Source organism: Dromiciops gliroides, chromosome 3 (assembly GCF_019393635.1).
Source record: "Dromiciops gliroides isolate mDroGli1 chromosome 3, mDroGli1.pri, whole genome shotgun sequence".
Taxonomy (NCBI): Eukaryota; Metazoa; Chordata; class Mammalia; order Microbiotheria; family Microbiotheriidae; genus Dromiciops; species Dromiciops gliroides.
In genome coordinates this window covers 466,722,478-466,741,119 of record NC_057863.1, presented here as the reverse complement: position 1 = coordinate 466,741,119, position 18,642 = coordinate 466,722,478, and the positions used below count along the sequence as shown (strand labels likewise).

At 37.0% G+C, this 18,642-nt stretch overlaps 1 protein-coding gene across 1 annotated transcript in view; it reads left to right on the top strand.

Annotated features, from left to right (window-relative positions):
- The window catches only part of FMNL2 (formin like 2), a 384,795-nt gene that overhangs the window by 271,243 nt on the left and 94,910 nt on the right, over nt 1-18,642 (top strand). The window contains 2 exon segments of the mRNA XM_043995692.1: nt 1,784-1,867; nt 5,157-5,309. Coding sequence (XP_043851627.1) covers nt 1,784-1,867; nt 5,157-5,309 — 237 coding nt within the window.

Sequence of the window (18,642 nt, the reverse complement as noted above, 5' to 3'; positions counted from 1 at the left end):
TTAAATGGAAAATAAGAGATAAATTTAACCTCTTGTCCTTCCTTCTAAGGGTCCCCACATGAACTCAGGACTAGTAATAGAAGATGGGAAGGACAGAGTTCAGGCTTCCCCTATCACTTCTTCCCCTCAGCAGGCATTGATGGGAGCCCTTCTGCGTAGGAAGCCCAGTCATTTTGTTAGTCTTCTACAGCCAGTGTCAACCATGGATTTATCAAATTTTCACATCACTATTGTTTTGACAGATTACAAGTGTAATCTGGATTTCAAAGTGGATTTCAAAAGTGGATTTCAAAGAACAGAAGAATAGGCCCCCTCACCTTCTACCAATGGCAGGATTTATTGAGTAATATAAAAACCACTGGTTGAACACATACTCGTTATGCTTCATTGTTTCACTGCTCTCCTAAACCTTTGTTTTGGGAAGCCACATTTGCTGAAGTCCCTGCAACAAAGCTCAGTTCAGGTCATTGACTGGTTCTGGATGTCCTACAGATGTTAGAAGTTATAGAGATTTATACCATGGTAGACAAAAGCATTTGGACATTCTAATCTAGGTGAACAAATTCCAGCTACCTTTGAAAACTTCAGGCAAGATTAAACACAAGACTTGATAGAATTCCATTGGAGTCCAGGACTGCTCTCATGAATATCCATCAGTCATTTAAGCTATATCTATATCTTCTTGTTCCTGCTCCCATTCTGGGTAAATGAAAGGGCTTGATGTAGTTGGTCTGAATCATTGATACTACTGTGTACTATAGTAACAAGGGCCCTGGATTCTTTGGAAGATTAAAGACAAGAAGAATGCAACTCTATTGGAACACACTTTGTAGTAATGACTTCTAGCTGTCAGTTCAATAGAGATATTTCATTAGTTAACCTTTGTGGTCCTGCTTTTTGGCTAAGGTTCATCTCAGCATCCTAAATCATCCCCTTTGCAGAGATGAAGATGGTGAGATAATAAATATGTGAAGCTCCTAAGGAGATCCTTCAGGATTAACCCCAAAGCTAGCAACAGAGGAGGGATTGGAGCACCCAACCACAAGAGATCACATACCTTGTCTTTTGCTTAGTTAATTATTACTTTGACCTCCTCCTCGAATGATGATAATGGCAACTTATACTAATCAATTCAGTGTAATGTTTTGAAAAAGAAATATATACTTGAAAAATACAGTTTATAAAGAGTGATTATATTTTTCATATCTCGGCAAATGTTATGTAGTGCCTGTAACTTTTTCAAAGCTCTTTATGTTCATGGAAAAAATTAAGCCAAATCATTATGCCTATTGAATTTCAAGAAGCCCATAAACACTGGCCTGACATTGGCTAGTTTGGTGGTTTCTACAGCTTGGTGCGCCAGAAAGGAGATGAATGTGGCTTTGGAATGTGGCCTGAACTTTGGTGGTTGTGTCGTCATCTTACCAGCTTGTTGAGTTCCCCATATAATCTTGGCCCATTTACCAAGTACACTGCAGATCAATTTGTGGTGGAAAAAAGTACAACATTTACCAGGTTTCCTTTTTTAGAAAGTTCCATAGAGGTTTCCTAAAGCCGTCCAAGCAGTAAAATATAAATTTTACGCCCTGTCCTTCCATGTGTAATGATTTGGTTGTCTTAGTTTCCATACATAAAGAGCTACTTTTAACTTGTGTGAAAGATTAAAGGCTTTATTCCACATTTCCTTTCATACAATGAATGTTTCTGAGAAAATGTTTCCACTGTTCCTTTCCTTCAGTAGAACAACATAAAGTGAACTGCTCTCTAATGATTTTTCTAACAGATGGGTCAGAGAGTTTTTGAATGAAGAAAACAAAGGTCTTGATGTTCTGGTGGAATATTTGTCATTTGCACAGTACGCAGTAACGTAAGTACAACTAAGCTTGTATGCATTGGGATTTCATGTGGTTACAGAAAAATAAATTGAATGGTACAATTCTATAGGAGGAGAAAATGTAGAAGCAGTTGTGGTGGTATTTAAAAAGGTTTATCGTAGCTTGGAACAAATTATATAATTGGAATTATAGGTGAGTTTAAGATTGGAATCTAACAGGTGATAAAATGGTCCTTGGAAGAGGATCCCATTCCTCCTCAAAAATGCTGTTGAAACTTATGGTTAAATATGTTTTGTTCTAGTTCATGGATTGTTCCTATTACCAGAATTATTGGTAAAATTTGCTTACCGATTTTGCGAATCTATGTTTGAAGGAGAAATTATCTTTTTCTTTATGTTTTCTCCTCATGAGCAAATATTTACATGCACAAATTAGGGAGGAAATGTGCTTGCATCTTGATCCTCAAGGAAAGAATTTTCATTTACAATTTGGCGGTAGCTTGTTTTTTTTCCCTAATGCTACTTTTAATAACAATACCTTATATGATATTTTGAGTCCTTGACTGATGTTACCTCTTTAATCTTCACAATTTCTCTGGGAGGTAGTCAGGAGAGAGCTATAATTATTCCTACCTGGCAGATGAAGAAACTGAAATACCACAACTTGCTTAGTGAGTTTCAGCTTTGATGCCTCCCACGAATCATATGGGACAGACCCAGAAAAACAAATGAGCAAGTTGTTACTCTCTTGAGAAATTATCCTATAAAATATAAGCTGTGTTTCATAGTTTTCATTTCCAAAGATTGTTTCTTATCAACTTCTATTGTATCCAACTGCCAACCTCCTCTTCTCACTGTGTATCTGTGTCAAAATAACATTACCCACTTATATATAGTCTGTATTTTTAAAATTTGGGGTTATGTTTATGGAGTGGAAGAAAGGTCTAAGTAGGTCCTGGCACATATTTTAAAAAACGTCATACTATATATTATGTACACGTTGTGTTTAACTCTTCATATGTATAATAATAATAGTTCTTCTCTGCCAACCTTACTTGATTATCCTTAGAAACCTTTTTACCCCTCTCTTTTTGGACCAGAACAGTGATTTAATTGGTATAAGAGATAATGGTGTAGATCAGCAGATACTCGGCAACTGATAGTCTTAATTACCTAGGGCACTGAGAGGTATGTGATTGCTCAGGGCCACACAACCGGGATGTGTAGGATGTACAAATTAAATTCATGTTTGTCCAATTCTAGGGCCACTTCTCTGTCCACTAGGTCATGTTGTCTTGCACATAGTCTTTAACATATGATGATGGACAGGGGCACCTCGATCCACAGTTCTGAGCTTTTTATTAAGCTTATAGGAGAGAAAGGAATAGTATTTGGAATCTTGGTTTCCAATCTCATTTTTTTCCTAAAATATTTCAGTTAACGATTTCCTCATTTTCTATTTAATTCAATTCAACAACCATTTAAGTACCTACCGAATACCTTTGTATATATGGTGCTAGATACTGGGGGTACAAAGATAAAAACCAAAACTGTTATTGGCCTTAAAGACATTCTGTACTATGTATTATGGGAAGTTCATTTGTTCATGGAGTCTTTATATTTTACTCTGATTAGATACAGAAGGCATACTTTTAGCTTTTACTCTGAAATGTGGGTAACAAGGAGAATCTAAGTACAAAAGGATTTCTTACTATCAGTAAGAAGAGAGAAGAGATTCTTTGAATTTGGTACATGTGGCTTCTTTAGGCAGCCCATTTTGTCTTCCTTTGGGTAACAGAAAAATGAGCTGAAATGAGCTTATGGAGAAGTCTCTGCAGTGTCAGGGCCTCAGAGACACCATATTAGTGGTGTGATGAAAGGCCATGGAGCATCGCTCTTTTTAGAACTGTGAACATGCTGCCTGAGAGTTCTATCAGTCCAACTCAGATACTTTCTCCCGTCCATTGAAGTCCCCTGGTGAATGACGGGTGATCATATTTTTTAACTAGTTATATTCATTTTAGTAAAATGGAATGATTAGAAGTATTCACAAAAACAGTTAGTGAAGTGAGATTTAGAAAATGTTCATGAGATAGATACACTATTCTCCCTACTTTAAAAAAACAAAACAAAACAAAAAAACCTCTGTTCCCAAAAAGGTGTAAGTGTGAGCAAGTTAACTTGCCATTCATTCCAATGTGATTAACATTAATAAAGACCTCAAAAAAATCAAAGAAACAACAATCTCTTACATTAAACAGCAACACATTGGGAGGAGAGTTTAAAAAAAAAAATCAAAGAGAATCTATAACTATGATGGTAATGTATCACACATGGTTGGTGAGTCCCCTTGCCAGCACACCAGGAGAAATACTCAGTCACAATTGATGGGTAGGAATAAATTAGTACAAATGCAAAGTATTAATTTGTTAAAGGAAAATGAAGACAGCTGTGAGATCTATATTTTCCCCTCCACTATGGCATTGTTATGACTTGGCAAATCAACATTTGTTATACTTGTTTTATACAAACATAAAAATAACACGAGTATTTAATTGTTCCTAGATTGTATCCCTGGATTGTTCATTTACTCTTTTGCCCAGGTTCATTATTTACCACAATCTGTTTTTCAAACTAATGCCCTGTTCCAATTCACAGGAGATATTTTTATATATGTTGTTTTGCTATTTGACTCCACTGGGATTTACTGTAGTAAAGAAAACCATGTGGTATAGTAGAAAGAGCTGTGGACTTGAAGTTAGGACTTCTGGGTTTGAACACCTCTTTGTGAGTGTGGGGAAGTCAGCCTGCTTGAGAGTCAGGATATTTTTTTTTTTTTGGTAAAATAGGATGATGTGCACCTTAAAATGCTGTTTAAATGTAACATGGGGCAGCTAGGTGGTACAGTGAATAGAGCACTAGGGTTGGAGTCAGGAAGACTCACCTTCATGAGCTCAAATGTATAGAATGCTAGGCCTGAAGTCTGGAAGATCCAAATCCAGCCTCTGATATTAGCTGTGTGATACTGAGCAAGTCATTTAGCCCTGTTTGCCTCAATTCCTCATCTGCAAAATGAGCTGGAGAAAGAACCAACAAATCATGTTAGTTTCTTTGCCAAGAAAACCCTAAAATGTAGTCATGAAGATTTGGATATGAATAAAATAACTGAAACCCAACAAAATGTAATATATTACTATCAAAATGCATGGAAATAAGGAAGGAAGGATAGATTTTTAATAGGCAGGAGTACGTTATGCAAATCTATGTGTGTATTTGTATGTCACTTTGCAAGCCTTCAAGATAATAATCTGTTTCTTTTCAGTTTTGACTTTGAAAGTTTGGAGAACAATGTGGAAAACTCAGTGGACAAGTCAAAACCATGGAGCAGGTCTATTGAAGACCTGCACAGAGGAAGCAACTTACCCTCACCTGTTGGAAATAGCATTTCTCGTTCGGGAAGACATTCTACCCTGCGGTAAGACCTTTTAATCAGGCAGCAAACTTGGGAACGGGAAGCAAACAAGGAGGACATATCCCCACTTTGATGTGTTCACTTAACAGACATTTATTAAAAGCCTACTGGGTGCACAGAATACTTGCTTTGTTTTTTTTGGAAATGGGACTTCTATTTGTAAAATAGTAACTTTCATTTTCATTGAAGTCCTTTTTCCTGTCACAGATAGTGGCTGTTACAGGGACCCACATTATGAAGCATAGTGAGCTACCTACCACTCTTTAACAGCTTTCTGGATACTCCTTTTCACTATTCAATAAAAATAAATGAGATAAAATCATAAAATCTGATAATGAAATGAAGTTATATACTAGGCCATAGTTGGCACTGATCTATTATCAAAGATTTATAAGTCAACTACTGTATGTCAGAGTACTGTGATAGGTACTAGGAATACAAAGACACCCCTCAAAAAAAAAAATAAGAAAAAGAAATCATTTCTATTCTCAAAAAAGTTACAATCTATTGAAGGAAATAACATATACCTATATGGTAATGCATAAAATAAATACATAATAAATGATAATTTGGGGAGAAGACTAGTGGCTAGGGGATCAGGAAGGGCCTTGTACTGAAGATGATGCTTAAAGTAAACTTTGAAAAAAAATTAGGGCATCAAAGGGGTGGAAATAAAGATGGAATACATTCTAGGAATGGACAGCATGTGAAAAGTTGGAGTATCATGTTTGAAGTATCACAAAAAGGACAGTTTGATGATCAGTAGAGTGAGGAGAGGGGAAGTGTAATGGATAATAAGGTATGAAAAGGTAGGTTAGTATCAGATCTTGAAGGACTATAAATACTAAACAGGAATTTGAATTTGAACTTTATAAGGAACCACTAGTTTATTGAGTAGTGAAATAATGTGATCAGACTTGTGCTTTAGGAAAATCACTTGGGGAGCTACTAGATTGGATAAATGGTGTACAATAATAAGCTAGCATTACATCAGCTAAATTCTTTAAGCTTTATGGAGCAGTTACTCAAAATCCTGAACAAAAAGTTAACAGAGGGTGATATGTGGAAAGGTAAAGGGCTTGTGATATTGAAATTTTAAAAAAATTATCAGGGGGAGAATTTTAGAAGTACCTTGAGAAGCAAAAGAGCTTCCTGTTCTCATTTTCAGCTTTCCTTGGTTCTTTTCACTCAATGGGAGCTCAGGGTGTGTGTGTGTGTGTGTGTGTGTGTGTGTGTATGAGACAGGGACAGAGACAGATAATGGGTGAATTAATGAGACATATCAGTTTTCCATAAGACTAGGAAATGTCTTCAGTAGGGGATATTTTTTGGCATTGAATGGTTTTATGTCTTTAATGATAAGGAATACCATGTTCTTTTATGGTTCTTCCAAAAGAGGCTAGTTCCAGTATCCTTTTACTGAAGAAACATCAGATTAAATTAATGTCTAATGTCCCTCCTTCCCTTCCCTATGCATAAAAAGAATTCTTTTGACCAATGAATTATTTACCTTACCTTTACATTATTACATTATTTATATTATGGTTCCCAATTTCACTGGGTTAACTAAGAATCTTTTTTTTTTTGAGAAAATTGGGGTTAACTGACTTGCCTAGAGTTACACAGCTGGTAAGTGTCAAGTGTCTGAGACTGGATTTGAACTCAGGTCCTTCTGACTCCAGGACCAGTACTCTATCCACTGTGCCACCTAGCTGCCCCTGGTTAACTAAGAATCTTAACTAACCAGTCCCATGTCATCCAAATTGCATGACTGGAAACTATTACAGGAATGGTCATGTCTAGGATATAATTTCACAAAATGTTGCAGAGTCAAGATGATTAAATTGTGTCAGTGGTATGTGAATTTTAACTCTGTGTTCTATTAATTTGTCCTTTTCTCTCTTTTGTCTTTTTTCTCCTATTTCCTTTTTCTTTTTTGTTCTACATGGGAGAGGATCTTAATAATAAAGTCAAGGTCTTAGGATTTTGACATTTAAATCAATTGTTTCCTTTATAATATGGCTACAATCCAGAGCTAAAACCTCAGGTTTATATGGACCAAGTTCAGTCTTGAAGGATTCTCAGTAATAATCTGTGTTGTCACTGTTATTTTGGCAGCAAAGCTGTCATACAGAGAGTGCTGGGCCAGGAGTCAGGAAGACTTTAGTTCAAATTCAGCCTCAGACTCTTGCTAAGCTATGTGACCTGGGACAACTTAGTTCATGTCTGCCTCAGTTTCTTCAACTGAGTAATTTGATAGCACCTACTTTCCAAGGTTGTTGTGAAGATCAAATGACATAATATTTGTAAAATATTTAGCACAGTGCCTGGTATGTGGGTGGGCACTTAATAAATGCCTTTTCCCCTTTTTCCTTTTCCTTTTCTTCATGTCTGAATCCTGGTAGGAATATTAGTATTTGAGTCATGTCTGGTTCTTTACCACCACTCCATTCCCCCAACCCCCTGCAAAAAACCAAAAAAAGCCCAAAGGCCTTAGATCTCATTCAAGCACCATGTCTAACAAATCATTAAATATAGATCAGGTTTTATTTGGCCTAGTTGCAATTTTATTTAGGGCTAGATCTACTTGTCAACATTTTAAGTCAGGGAAAAATAAAAAGAATGAGAAAATCATCAGAAATAATTTAGTCTAATCTACTCAGTGTATAGAGAAGGAAAATGAGGCCCAGAGAATAAGGTAATACTAATAATAATAGCTAGCATTTGTATAGTGCTTTAAGATGTGCAGAAGTGCTTTACATTAACTTATTTGATCCTCTCAACAACCCTGGGAGGTAGATGCTATTATCTCATTTTACCAGTGAGAAAACTGCCCAACAAGGGTTAAATGAATTGCCCAAGGCTACTCAGCTAGGAAGTGTCTGTGGCAGCATTTGAACTCAGTTTTTCTTGACTTTAGGCCCAGTACTCTTATTTCAAGTCTTTTGGTTCCACATTCAGCACGTTTTCTGCCTATAAATTAAGTATAATAGAAATTTAATTTACTTGAAAAGAGTTAACATACAAGAACAGGATGTTGCTTCAAGTATAGGCAGCTATACTTGAAATTAGCAAACTTAAAAAAAACCCAGTTAAGTTTAATTTTTTAAAAAATGTGTTTGAAAAAAACAAACCTTAAGTTCAGGGATAACTCTTCTTGAATTTCCTTTAAAACTGATTCATGGATTCTTATAATGCAAAAGAGCATTGCTATGAGCAGGCCTACTTGCCTTTATATGATATAAATGTATATAAATTAGAATCCAGTCTAAGAATTATGATCCACTGGTATTTGCCTAGATGCCAATTTTGGACTTTGCCATTTGATAGTGTTTGAGATTGAAAAGGAAGAAATAAGAATTACATGTTGAATTTTACATAAGAATAAACTGATTGGTATTGAGTTCTCTCATCTTCCTTTTCCCCTCTTCTTTGTCCTCTATACTTCAAATTTTTCTTGCTTTTCTTTTATTATCCTCTTTTTTTCACAATTGCCTCATTTCTCATCGTCTCTACCTATTTGCTCTCTTAACCCCATTACTTCCTGTTTCCCCATTCTGATTCATTTTTTTATGCCACCACCAGATTGTTTTCTCTGCCTGCATATCTTTAGTTAAAATGCCACAAGAGCTGCTTTTGACAATCTGCTTCTGAAGTATATTCAATTTAAATGATGTTGATGAAGCTTCAAAAAACAACAACAAACCACCATTAATCAGGAGTATAAAATTCTTCTGACAAGAGCTAATAGTGTGTGGTGGAAGAGGTTGTTTTAGTTCATTCTTCATCCAATTATAATATAAAAACCACATGACTTAGGTGCATCACCCCAAGACTCACCATCTGAGGGACCAAAGATGCATCATTTAGAGACTAAGTATGTACTTATTAGTTATGCTAAGTTTTTATAAAGATTTCAGTTTGTTTTGAAACTCTTTAATAAGTCACATGACTGTAGTGTAAGCATTAATTTATTCTTTTAAAACATGTTTTATTGGCTTTATTTCTTTTATATCCGAAAAACATCGTTAGGATCTAAGACACAGTGATACTTGATTACATTCTAGTCTCTCTAACTGAATTTCCAGTCAACACCAACAGATAATGTTACAATCAAGTATATCTTGGAAATGTTTTGTGTCATTAAATTGGTAGGATTTGGACTATCAAGAGCATTCAGATACTTAAAAATTGAAGTTTATCAGAAATGCTTTTGGAAATTCTAATGTGAAAGATGATTTTGTCATATGACATCAGGTACCTCCATTATATGAATTCTTGAAGCACAAATTAATCTTTAAATTTATATTTATTATGTATTTTATTAGTACATATAGGATATTATTATATAACATACTTAATTATCATTTTGTATCAGAAATACATTCCATCGACTTTTTTTTTTTTGCTTACTTAAAATGTTGAATCATTGCTATAGAAAATATGGATTTGTCCCTGTCCTAAAGGTTGTAGTACATTTTTATCTTCAGTCAAAGTACCTTTATGATTAATAAACAACAATATACAAAACCAATTGGTTTAATCAAATGTATTATATATACTCAAAGGACATGCTTATGCATGCATGTAACATGAAATTGAAATGTCATATTAGAAATGTACTAATTCTCTCCCAGATATTCAGATGGATTAGTGTTTTCATCAATTCAGTAGCTCCCTTCAAAGATGTAGTTCATAACCAATTTAAACCCCTTGTAATTCTTATCGAAGTCCTTCTCAAAGTTTACCACATGGCACCCTCCACCTAGTTCCAGAGACCTTCCTCACTTTCTTCCAACATCACAAGGGTCCTAATGGAGGGAGTGCTTTGGTCATCCATCTGTCATCCCTTACTTTTGCCACATCTTCTCTATCATAAAACTCTTGGATGACATCCTTTACTCCTGTTCTTCTTTGGAATACCTTTTTTGTAAATTAAGCCCCGCCCCCCCTCCCCGCAGGGCAATGAGGGTTAAGTGACTTGCCCAGGATCACACAGCTAATAAGTGTCAAGTGTCTGAGGCTGGATTTGAACTTGGGTCCTCCTGAATCTAGGACCAGTGCTTTATCCACTGTTCCACCTAGTTGCCCCTAGAGTTCCTTTTTGATTATACTGCAGCCTGCTTAGAGCCAGCATGTACCCACTATGTGGTGCTCATTTTTAATTCTTCAGTGGCACTGATGTTTCAAGTCTTGACAATATGGCAACACCACTCACATGTTTGCATTGAAAAGTTGAACCTTAGCTGTTATGGGAAACATTAGGTCAGTAAAAGTATTTTGCAACTTTCTAAAATCAATCTAGCCCATTCTTTCTATTTTTCAACTCCAGGTTTGCCTCACTGTCCTCTGTTCCAGATACACAAACTGTTGGATAAACTCTCTAGGTTTCCCCTTAAGACACATATTGAAATCTGGGCAGCAGACATTCTTTCTCCGTTTGGTCTTTCCTATGTTTCAACAGACCAAACTCCTCTGCGTGATTATAGATCTCTTCCAGAAGGCTGTATAATGTCTTGGGTTTTGATGCAGTCAATATAATGTCAACCACAATCTTGAACAGCTAGAGGACCTCACAGTCTTCTGGGAATCGAGTTCTAATTCTAACTCGCAAAAGTGTCTCAAGTTAAATTCGATTCCAGTGGAATATACATATCTGAATTTAGTTCAGATTAGTTTTCAGAGGAGAAATCAAGGAAAGAGCAATGGGTAAGACACATTACTTCTCTTGGCTTTACTTTTCTTGTTTGGAAAATGGAGATAATAGTATTTTCTCAGAGTTGTGGTAAGGATCAAATACAGATTTAAAGTGTTTTGAAAACTTTAATGCACAATATACATGCTAGGTATGATGATAATGCTAATGGTGGCAGTGAGAGTGGTGAGGAAGAGAGAGGTATGAAAGATATGTCAAATGAACAGCACTTATTAAATGGTTTGCCAAAGTGGGGAAAGAAGAGGGAAGAAGTTTTGAGCATGGCTGATTTGGATACTAGTGTTCCCTTGTTGAGAATATGAAATAAATGATAAATGGTCAAAAGAAATGAAAAGCAGTTTTCAAATTAACCAATGTAAGGTATTGATAACCTTGTGGGAAAATGTTACAAGTTTAATAAACAGAGAAAAGAAAGTTAAAAGAACTGTGAGGGGGGCAGCTAGGTGGTGCAATGGATAGAGCACCAGCCCTGGAGTCAGGAGGACCTGAGTTCAAATTCGGCCTTAGACACTTAAACCTTACTAGCTGTGTGACCCTGGGCAAGTCACTTAACCCCAATTGCTTCACCAAAAAAACCCCAACACCCCCCCCCAAAAAAAATAACAACAAAAACCTGTGAGGTTTGCTCTTATAGCTATCAGATAGACAATGATGATTGAAGAGGAAAGTTTTAATTATTGGAAGAATCATGACAGAACAGGCACCCCAGTGCACTGTTGGTGGAGCTCTGAATTTGTCCAACCATAGTGGAGGGTGGTTTGGGTCTATACCCCTCAAACTCCTAAACTGCACATGGTTTTTGAGTCTTCTATTAGGGATATGGTTACAGGAGGTCAAGGATGGAAGAAAAGGATCCTTTTTATAGCAACCTTTTTGTTGTTGTTGTAAAAAGAATTTGAAACATAATAGGTTTCTATCAGTTTCAGAATGGCTGAATAAATTGTAGTGTATAAATATAATGGAACTTTATTTCATAGGAAATGAGCGATAGAATGGAAGGATTTATGTAATCTTAGGCAGAATAAAATTGGATGAACCAGAAGAACAATTTATGCAAGAATTTGAAAGGAAACAACTCTGATAGAACTCTTACAAAAGTTGTGACCAATTGTGACTTGACAAAAAGGATGAAACATATCTTTACTCTTTGGTGGAGAAATGATAATAGGTGCAGAAAAAACACACATCCTCTCTCACAGGGTCAATGTATTCTTTTTTCCTTGGATACATACATATATGTATATGTGCATAAACACATGTGTATACATATACACATACATACATATCATATAAATAAAACATTCACACACATTTGTCAATAAGGAAATATTTCTATTCTGTATTCGGGGGAGGAAAATGAGGTAATTTGGTGGGTAGTAAGAGACATGGAAAAAAGTAATGATGTTTTATTAGTTAAAATTTGGCTGTAAGTGATCATCCAGCAGATTTAGTGGTTGTATTGATGTTCAGTATTAAGTTTTCAAGAGCAATAAGGATTGGAGCCTATTCATGGTGTAGGGTGCAAAGGCCTGAAACCATGCCCTGGAGGCCTTAACCTTTTCACTCCCAGAATTTCCTGCCCTGCAGCTCCACTGTCACAACTGGTTTGTTTCCTCAGTTTACTGTATCTAAGCTTGGCTCCAGTCATATCTCACTTTATATTCCCAGGCCATCGTTTTTCCAACTGCATTGGTACTGGATCTGTGTCCTCCATTTCCCTTCCCCTTTCTAGTTCTTAATCTAGTTCATAATCAAATCAACTGTCATTTCACCTAGAAAAGGTATGTCAGTTTACTTTCCTATAGTTCTGCTTATTATCCTTGTAACTTGACAAACTTAAATACCCTTCCTTGGACACCATTTACACACACACACACACACACACACACACACACACACACACACACACGTGCACACACAATTTGTAAATGACAGAGAAAGGCATAACGACGGAGATTCACAAAATTTGAATTTATCTCTTCAAGTGATGAGACAGTAAGTTCTATAATGTTTTCAGTTACCCCAAATTAAGAAAATGAGAGCAAAATGGTACAGGAAGAGGGGAGAGAAAACAAAAAGGTGGTGGACAGAACAAAAACAGAAGAACATCTAAAAGTTATTCCTTTCATCTTGGTGGGGAGTAAGGTTATGGAGCTAAAGAGCCTGAACTCTTGACCTGAAAATTTGTGTCTCAGAAAGAAGCTATAACTATCTAGAAAAAAATAAATTTTTTCTAAATTAAGAAAACTTCACCACAATAGTCTATAAGCTATATAACCTTCTGGTTTTCTTTTTTAGCAAATCCATAACGAGAAACAACGGAAAGTGTTGGGGTTTTTGTGTATGCTTCTTTTTTTGTCTAAGAGTTGTAAAAAGGGAAAAAATGCATCCATACCAAGAATGTACATTCCAAGGTTTCAGCCCAGAGCATATTTTTACAGTCCAGTTAGAATGAAAATGATGATAGGCTTTAATTATAGCCTGTTTGTGGGTACCACATACTCACAGGTCTTCAAAACTTCCCGGAATGAGAAATGTTGTCTTTCACTTGTTTCAAACCCTTATATTTCCCCTCCCAGGACTGTCTGCAGAACTGCTTGAGATCATATAGGAGAGACATCAGTCTAATGGAAAAAAACACACAACTATCCTGGATATTACAGTGCTTGCAATCTTTCTTTCTTCCTTTCTTCCTTCCTTCCTTCTTTCACAGGGCAATGAGGGTTAAGTGACTTGCCCAGGATCACACAGCTAGTAAGTGTCACGTGTCTGAGGCCAGATTTGAACTCAGGTCCTCTTGAATCCAGGGCCAGTGCTTTATTCACTGTACCACCTAGTTGCCCCCTTGCAATCTTTCTTATAAATCATCTGGAGAGGTTTGAAATCCTTCTTATTGGAGCAACTTGTAGAGGCATAGGAGCATTTCCAAAGCTTGAGATTTTTTATTGATGCTTGGTCTGCCAAGGGTACCCAGGAGTAGAAACTTCTATGTGGAAGGAAAAGGAGGCTCTGAGAATGAGTTTAGCTTATTCATCTCACCAAAGGACTTTCCTGCAGAAGGATTTTATAATTCAGCCCCCATGTGACTAGACAGAGGTACAAGTCATGTTTGGAATGGAAACTATTGTACTTTTGGCTGAACTCATCCCCATCCCCACAGGTGGGGCTGGGAAGTATGTCAGAGGGGTTGAGTCAGTGAATCCTTCTTGTTGAAGCCTGTGGATCTCCCGTTCTCATAGGGTCATAGATTTAGTATTGGAGGGAGCTCAGAGGCCAGTTAGTTTCCAACCCTCTCATTTTATGGAAGAAGAAACTGAGGTTCATCAAGATGAAATGATTTGCCCAGAGTCATCCAGACCGTAGATGTTAGATCTGGGAACTGACCTCTGGTCCTTTGATTCCAAATCTAGTGCTCTTTGCTTTCTGCCATGTTCATCACCAAAGCATTCAGTCAGTGTGCAGGACCCTCTGCCAGCACCAGGAATACAAGGAAGCATAAGACATTGTTTCATATAACAAGCAGTCTGAACTCTGGGCAAATCATTTAACCTCTTTAGGCCTTTCTTACTTGGTACATCTCTAGAATATGTCTTTTGGAGAGGAAATTGTATTAGAGTGCTGAATTGGGAAACAGGAAACAAATTTTAACCCTGCCTTGGCCACTAACTGTGCATTTTGGGGAACCTCTGTCTTCTCATGTGTGAAATGGGAGAGTTGGACAAGGCCATCTCTCCTGTCTCCTGGACCTTAGATTTATAAGTACCAAACAAACGATAGAATGAAGCCACAGGATTCCAGAGGAGGACACAGGACAATAAAGAAGTTTAATCCATGAGTGATATGTTTAAAGATATTTGCTTTTGATTCTTTGTGTATAGCTTAACCGGTGTAGGGTGATCTAAATACTGGTTTTCATAACAGTAGCAACAACAATAATAATGAGCTGGCTTGCTATTGAATGCTTTAAGGTTTGTAAAGTGCTTTACATATGTTATTTGACTCCCGCAGTATCCTGGGAGGTAGATGCAATTATTATTTCTGTTTTACAGATGAGGAAAATGAGGCAGAAATTAAGGAGCTTGCCCAGGTCTCACATCCAATTTGTGTGTGAAGTGGAATTGAACTCAGGTCATCCTCACTCCAACTTGAGAGGTTAACAAATCCAACTCCTTTGTTTTTACAAATTAGGAAAATGGGAGCCACAAGTTAGTGACTTGGATAGGGTCATATAAATAATAAGTTTCAGAAGTGGGATTCAAACTCAAGTCTTCCTGACTCAAGTCCAATGGTCTATCCATTATGCTATGCTTCCTTCTGTCAGTGTATGGACAAAGACATCCAAATGCCCAAGCTAACAACATGCCATTGTGTATCATGAGAGCAGGACTATATCTTATTATTTTTTTTTTCAGGGCAGTGAGGGTTAAGTGACTTATCCAGATCACACAGCTAGTAAGTGTCAAGTGTCTGAGGTAAGATTTGAACTCAGGTCCTCCTGAATCCAGGGCGGGTGATTTATCCACTGTGCCACTTAGCTGCCACCTCTTATTCTTTTTTCTCCCCTCTTATTCTTTTTTATACTGTATTAGTACTCTTCATAGTGCCTTGAACATAGTAGGTACCAGTGTAGGGGTAGGGTAGGTGCTATGATTATTCTCATTTTATAGATTAAGAAACATAGGCTGAGAGAGATTAAGCAATTTGCCTATGGTTACACAGCAAAGAAGTGTCTGAGGCAGGATTTGAATTCAAGTTTCCTGATTCCAGGCATACCACCATCCATCGTACCACCTAGCTACCCAAGAATTGTAAAGATGCTAATTACTGTTCTGAAAAAAAATATAGGGGCAGCTAGGTGGCGCAGTGGATAGAGCACCGGCCCTGGAGTCAGGAGGACCTGAGTTCAAGTCCGACCTCAGACACTTGCAGCACTAGCTGTATGACCCTGGGTAAGTCATGAACCCCAAACTGCCTCACCAAAAAAAAAAAAAGAAAAACTTGTACCCACTTCTGGTCTCCTCAGAGTAAATGTTTAAAGTTAATTTACCTGGATTATGAAAGCAGTTCTTCAATGGGAGATACCAGTTTCCAGAAAATTTAGACAAAAATTTAGACCTACTTTTTACCCAGATGATCTTTGTAGTTTAGACAATGTAATTTGGAATCTACCTTCTCCGTCCCCCCATTATCTGGATTCATCCACTTAAACTCTGTTTCCCTTGCTTATAAAGACAGTGAAAAAGTTCAGAGTCATTTCGTAGGATCAGATCTTTTATGAGTTTAATTGATAGACTAAATATGGCTTAGGTGACATAATGTCTGCAGGGTAGAAGGGAAACCCAGATCCAAAATCCTTAGGAAACTTCCTCTCAGCCCGAGACATTGCAACAAAAAAGGACTACTAACACAATCCAGTCTAATTATGTGACGTCTTCTCTTCATGTGGGGCCAGGTACTACTTTGGCTGGACTAGCACATCATCTTCCAAGGGAGTTTTTTATCTTTGTACCTAATTTATGGGGCAATCTTGGCCTTATTTTTGATCTTTCTCTTTTTGATATCTGGATTCTTAGGTCATTTTATTGTACTACTTCAGTTTATTTTGTAAGTTGAAAATAAAAGTTTCCTTCTCTCTTTCTTGGTGCCTAGATAGTGAAAATCTTGTAATGGAAACTTGAGAGTATTATGTAAATAATCAATGATAAATAATAAATTTACTTATGAAATAAGTATTTATGCAGGAGTGTTAGAAAGGTATGGGGCAATTAGCTGGCACAGTGGATGGAATGCTGGACCTGGAGTCAAGAAGACATTTTGCTGAGCTGAAATCTGGCCTCAGGCACTTACCAACTGTGTGACCCTGGGCAAGTCACTTAACCTTCTTTGCCTCAGTTTTCTTCATCTGCAAAATGAACTGGGGAAGAAAATGGCAAGAAAACCCCCAAATGGGGTCTCAAAGATTTTGGACATGACTGAAAAATTGATTGAACAACAATGAAATTGTTGTAATGCTTTCTATGGAAAGTTCAGAGAGTATTCTGTAAAGAAACATAAGTAGGGTGTTAGAAAGTTTGTCAATGATTTTTTGTGTGTGAGGTAATTGGGGTTAGTGACCTGCCCAGGGTCACACAGCTAGTAAGTGTTAAGTGTCTGGGGCCGGATTTGAACTCAGGTACTCCTTGACTCCAGGGCCGGTGCTCCATCCATTGCACCACCTAGCTGCCCCGTCAATGATTTGTTACAGTGTACATGACTCTGTTGCTCTTAAGAAACACGGTTCCTGCAGACTCTGTTCTTTTATAAACATGATTCTCACATGGCCATCTCTAATCCCTAATTTGCCATTTACCCTCTCTAAACTTCGGGTTCCTCATTTGTGAAATGCTGCTAATAAAAGTGTCACAAACCTTTCTCATTGGATAGTTATATAAATTTGAGTTGTTATTATATAGATGGGTTATGAAGAAATCCATCATAAAATCAATGTCTTAAATCAGACAGGACCCACTATGAGGTTTTCAACTTTGACCAACATTAGGTAGAGAGGCAGTATGCATCGTGGATAAAAACTAGTTTCATTGTGGATAGAAAACTAGTTTCATAGTGCGTGGATAGAAAAACTAAGTAGGTACCAAATCTGCTTTGGTATTCTCTTATTGAGAATTCAAAATCTAGTCTTTGCTAGGTTGATGAGAGAGAATAAAATTCTCTTTTCTTAATTTTGTTCAAAATTGTAGTCATTGGGTGACATGTAGTATGTATATGTATACACACACCATGCCGCGCGAGCACACACAACACCCATCATATCTATCTATCTATCTATCTATCTATCTATCTATCTATCTATCTATCTATCTATCTATTTATTTATTTTTTACCTAGGCAAGGATGGAACTGAGTCATTCAAGACCTTCTCATTTAATCCTTTCTTTTTTTCTTCATCTTTTTTTTTTTTTTGGGTGGGCATAATAAGGGTTAAGTGTATTGCTCAGGGTCACACAGCATGTAAGTGTCAAATGTCTCAGGTCAGATCTGAACACAGGTCTTCCTGAATTCAAGGCCGGTGCTTTATCCACTGTGCCACCTAGCTGCCCCTTAATCCTTTCTTTACATGATTTTACTTGCTGTCCATTCATTTTTATGATGATAAAGATTACATAGAAAAGATCAGATAAATATTTTTACTTTAGGGAAGGAAAAATACCCAGGGTAAATTAAACAAAAGCTAATTCTTCAGAACTTATTTCTAAGCTACAGAGTTTTTGATGATTTCTGGCCACAGAAGAAAGGGAATAAGAGACCTACTTCCAGATCTGCTGCTTCCTTCCATAAATCTGTGGTCTTTCCCATCTCAGAAAAATGTTCCATGTCAAGAGACCTTCCAACTGTTTGGTATGGAGTCAAATTCTGTCACATTTAGTAAACTTGGTTTTGTACCTGTTGCCTGCAGCTGTTGACCTTCAAAGAAAGCTTTTCCCTTCTCAGGGAAAAACCAGTATACATTTAAGGGCTATTTTAACCACAAACACCTCGAGCTCTGAGCTGTTCTTAACAAGACTTGCTAATATTCAGTTTTTATTATGCCTTTGGAAGGGCACATGAGTAATTAAGACAGCA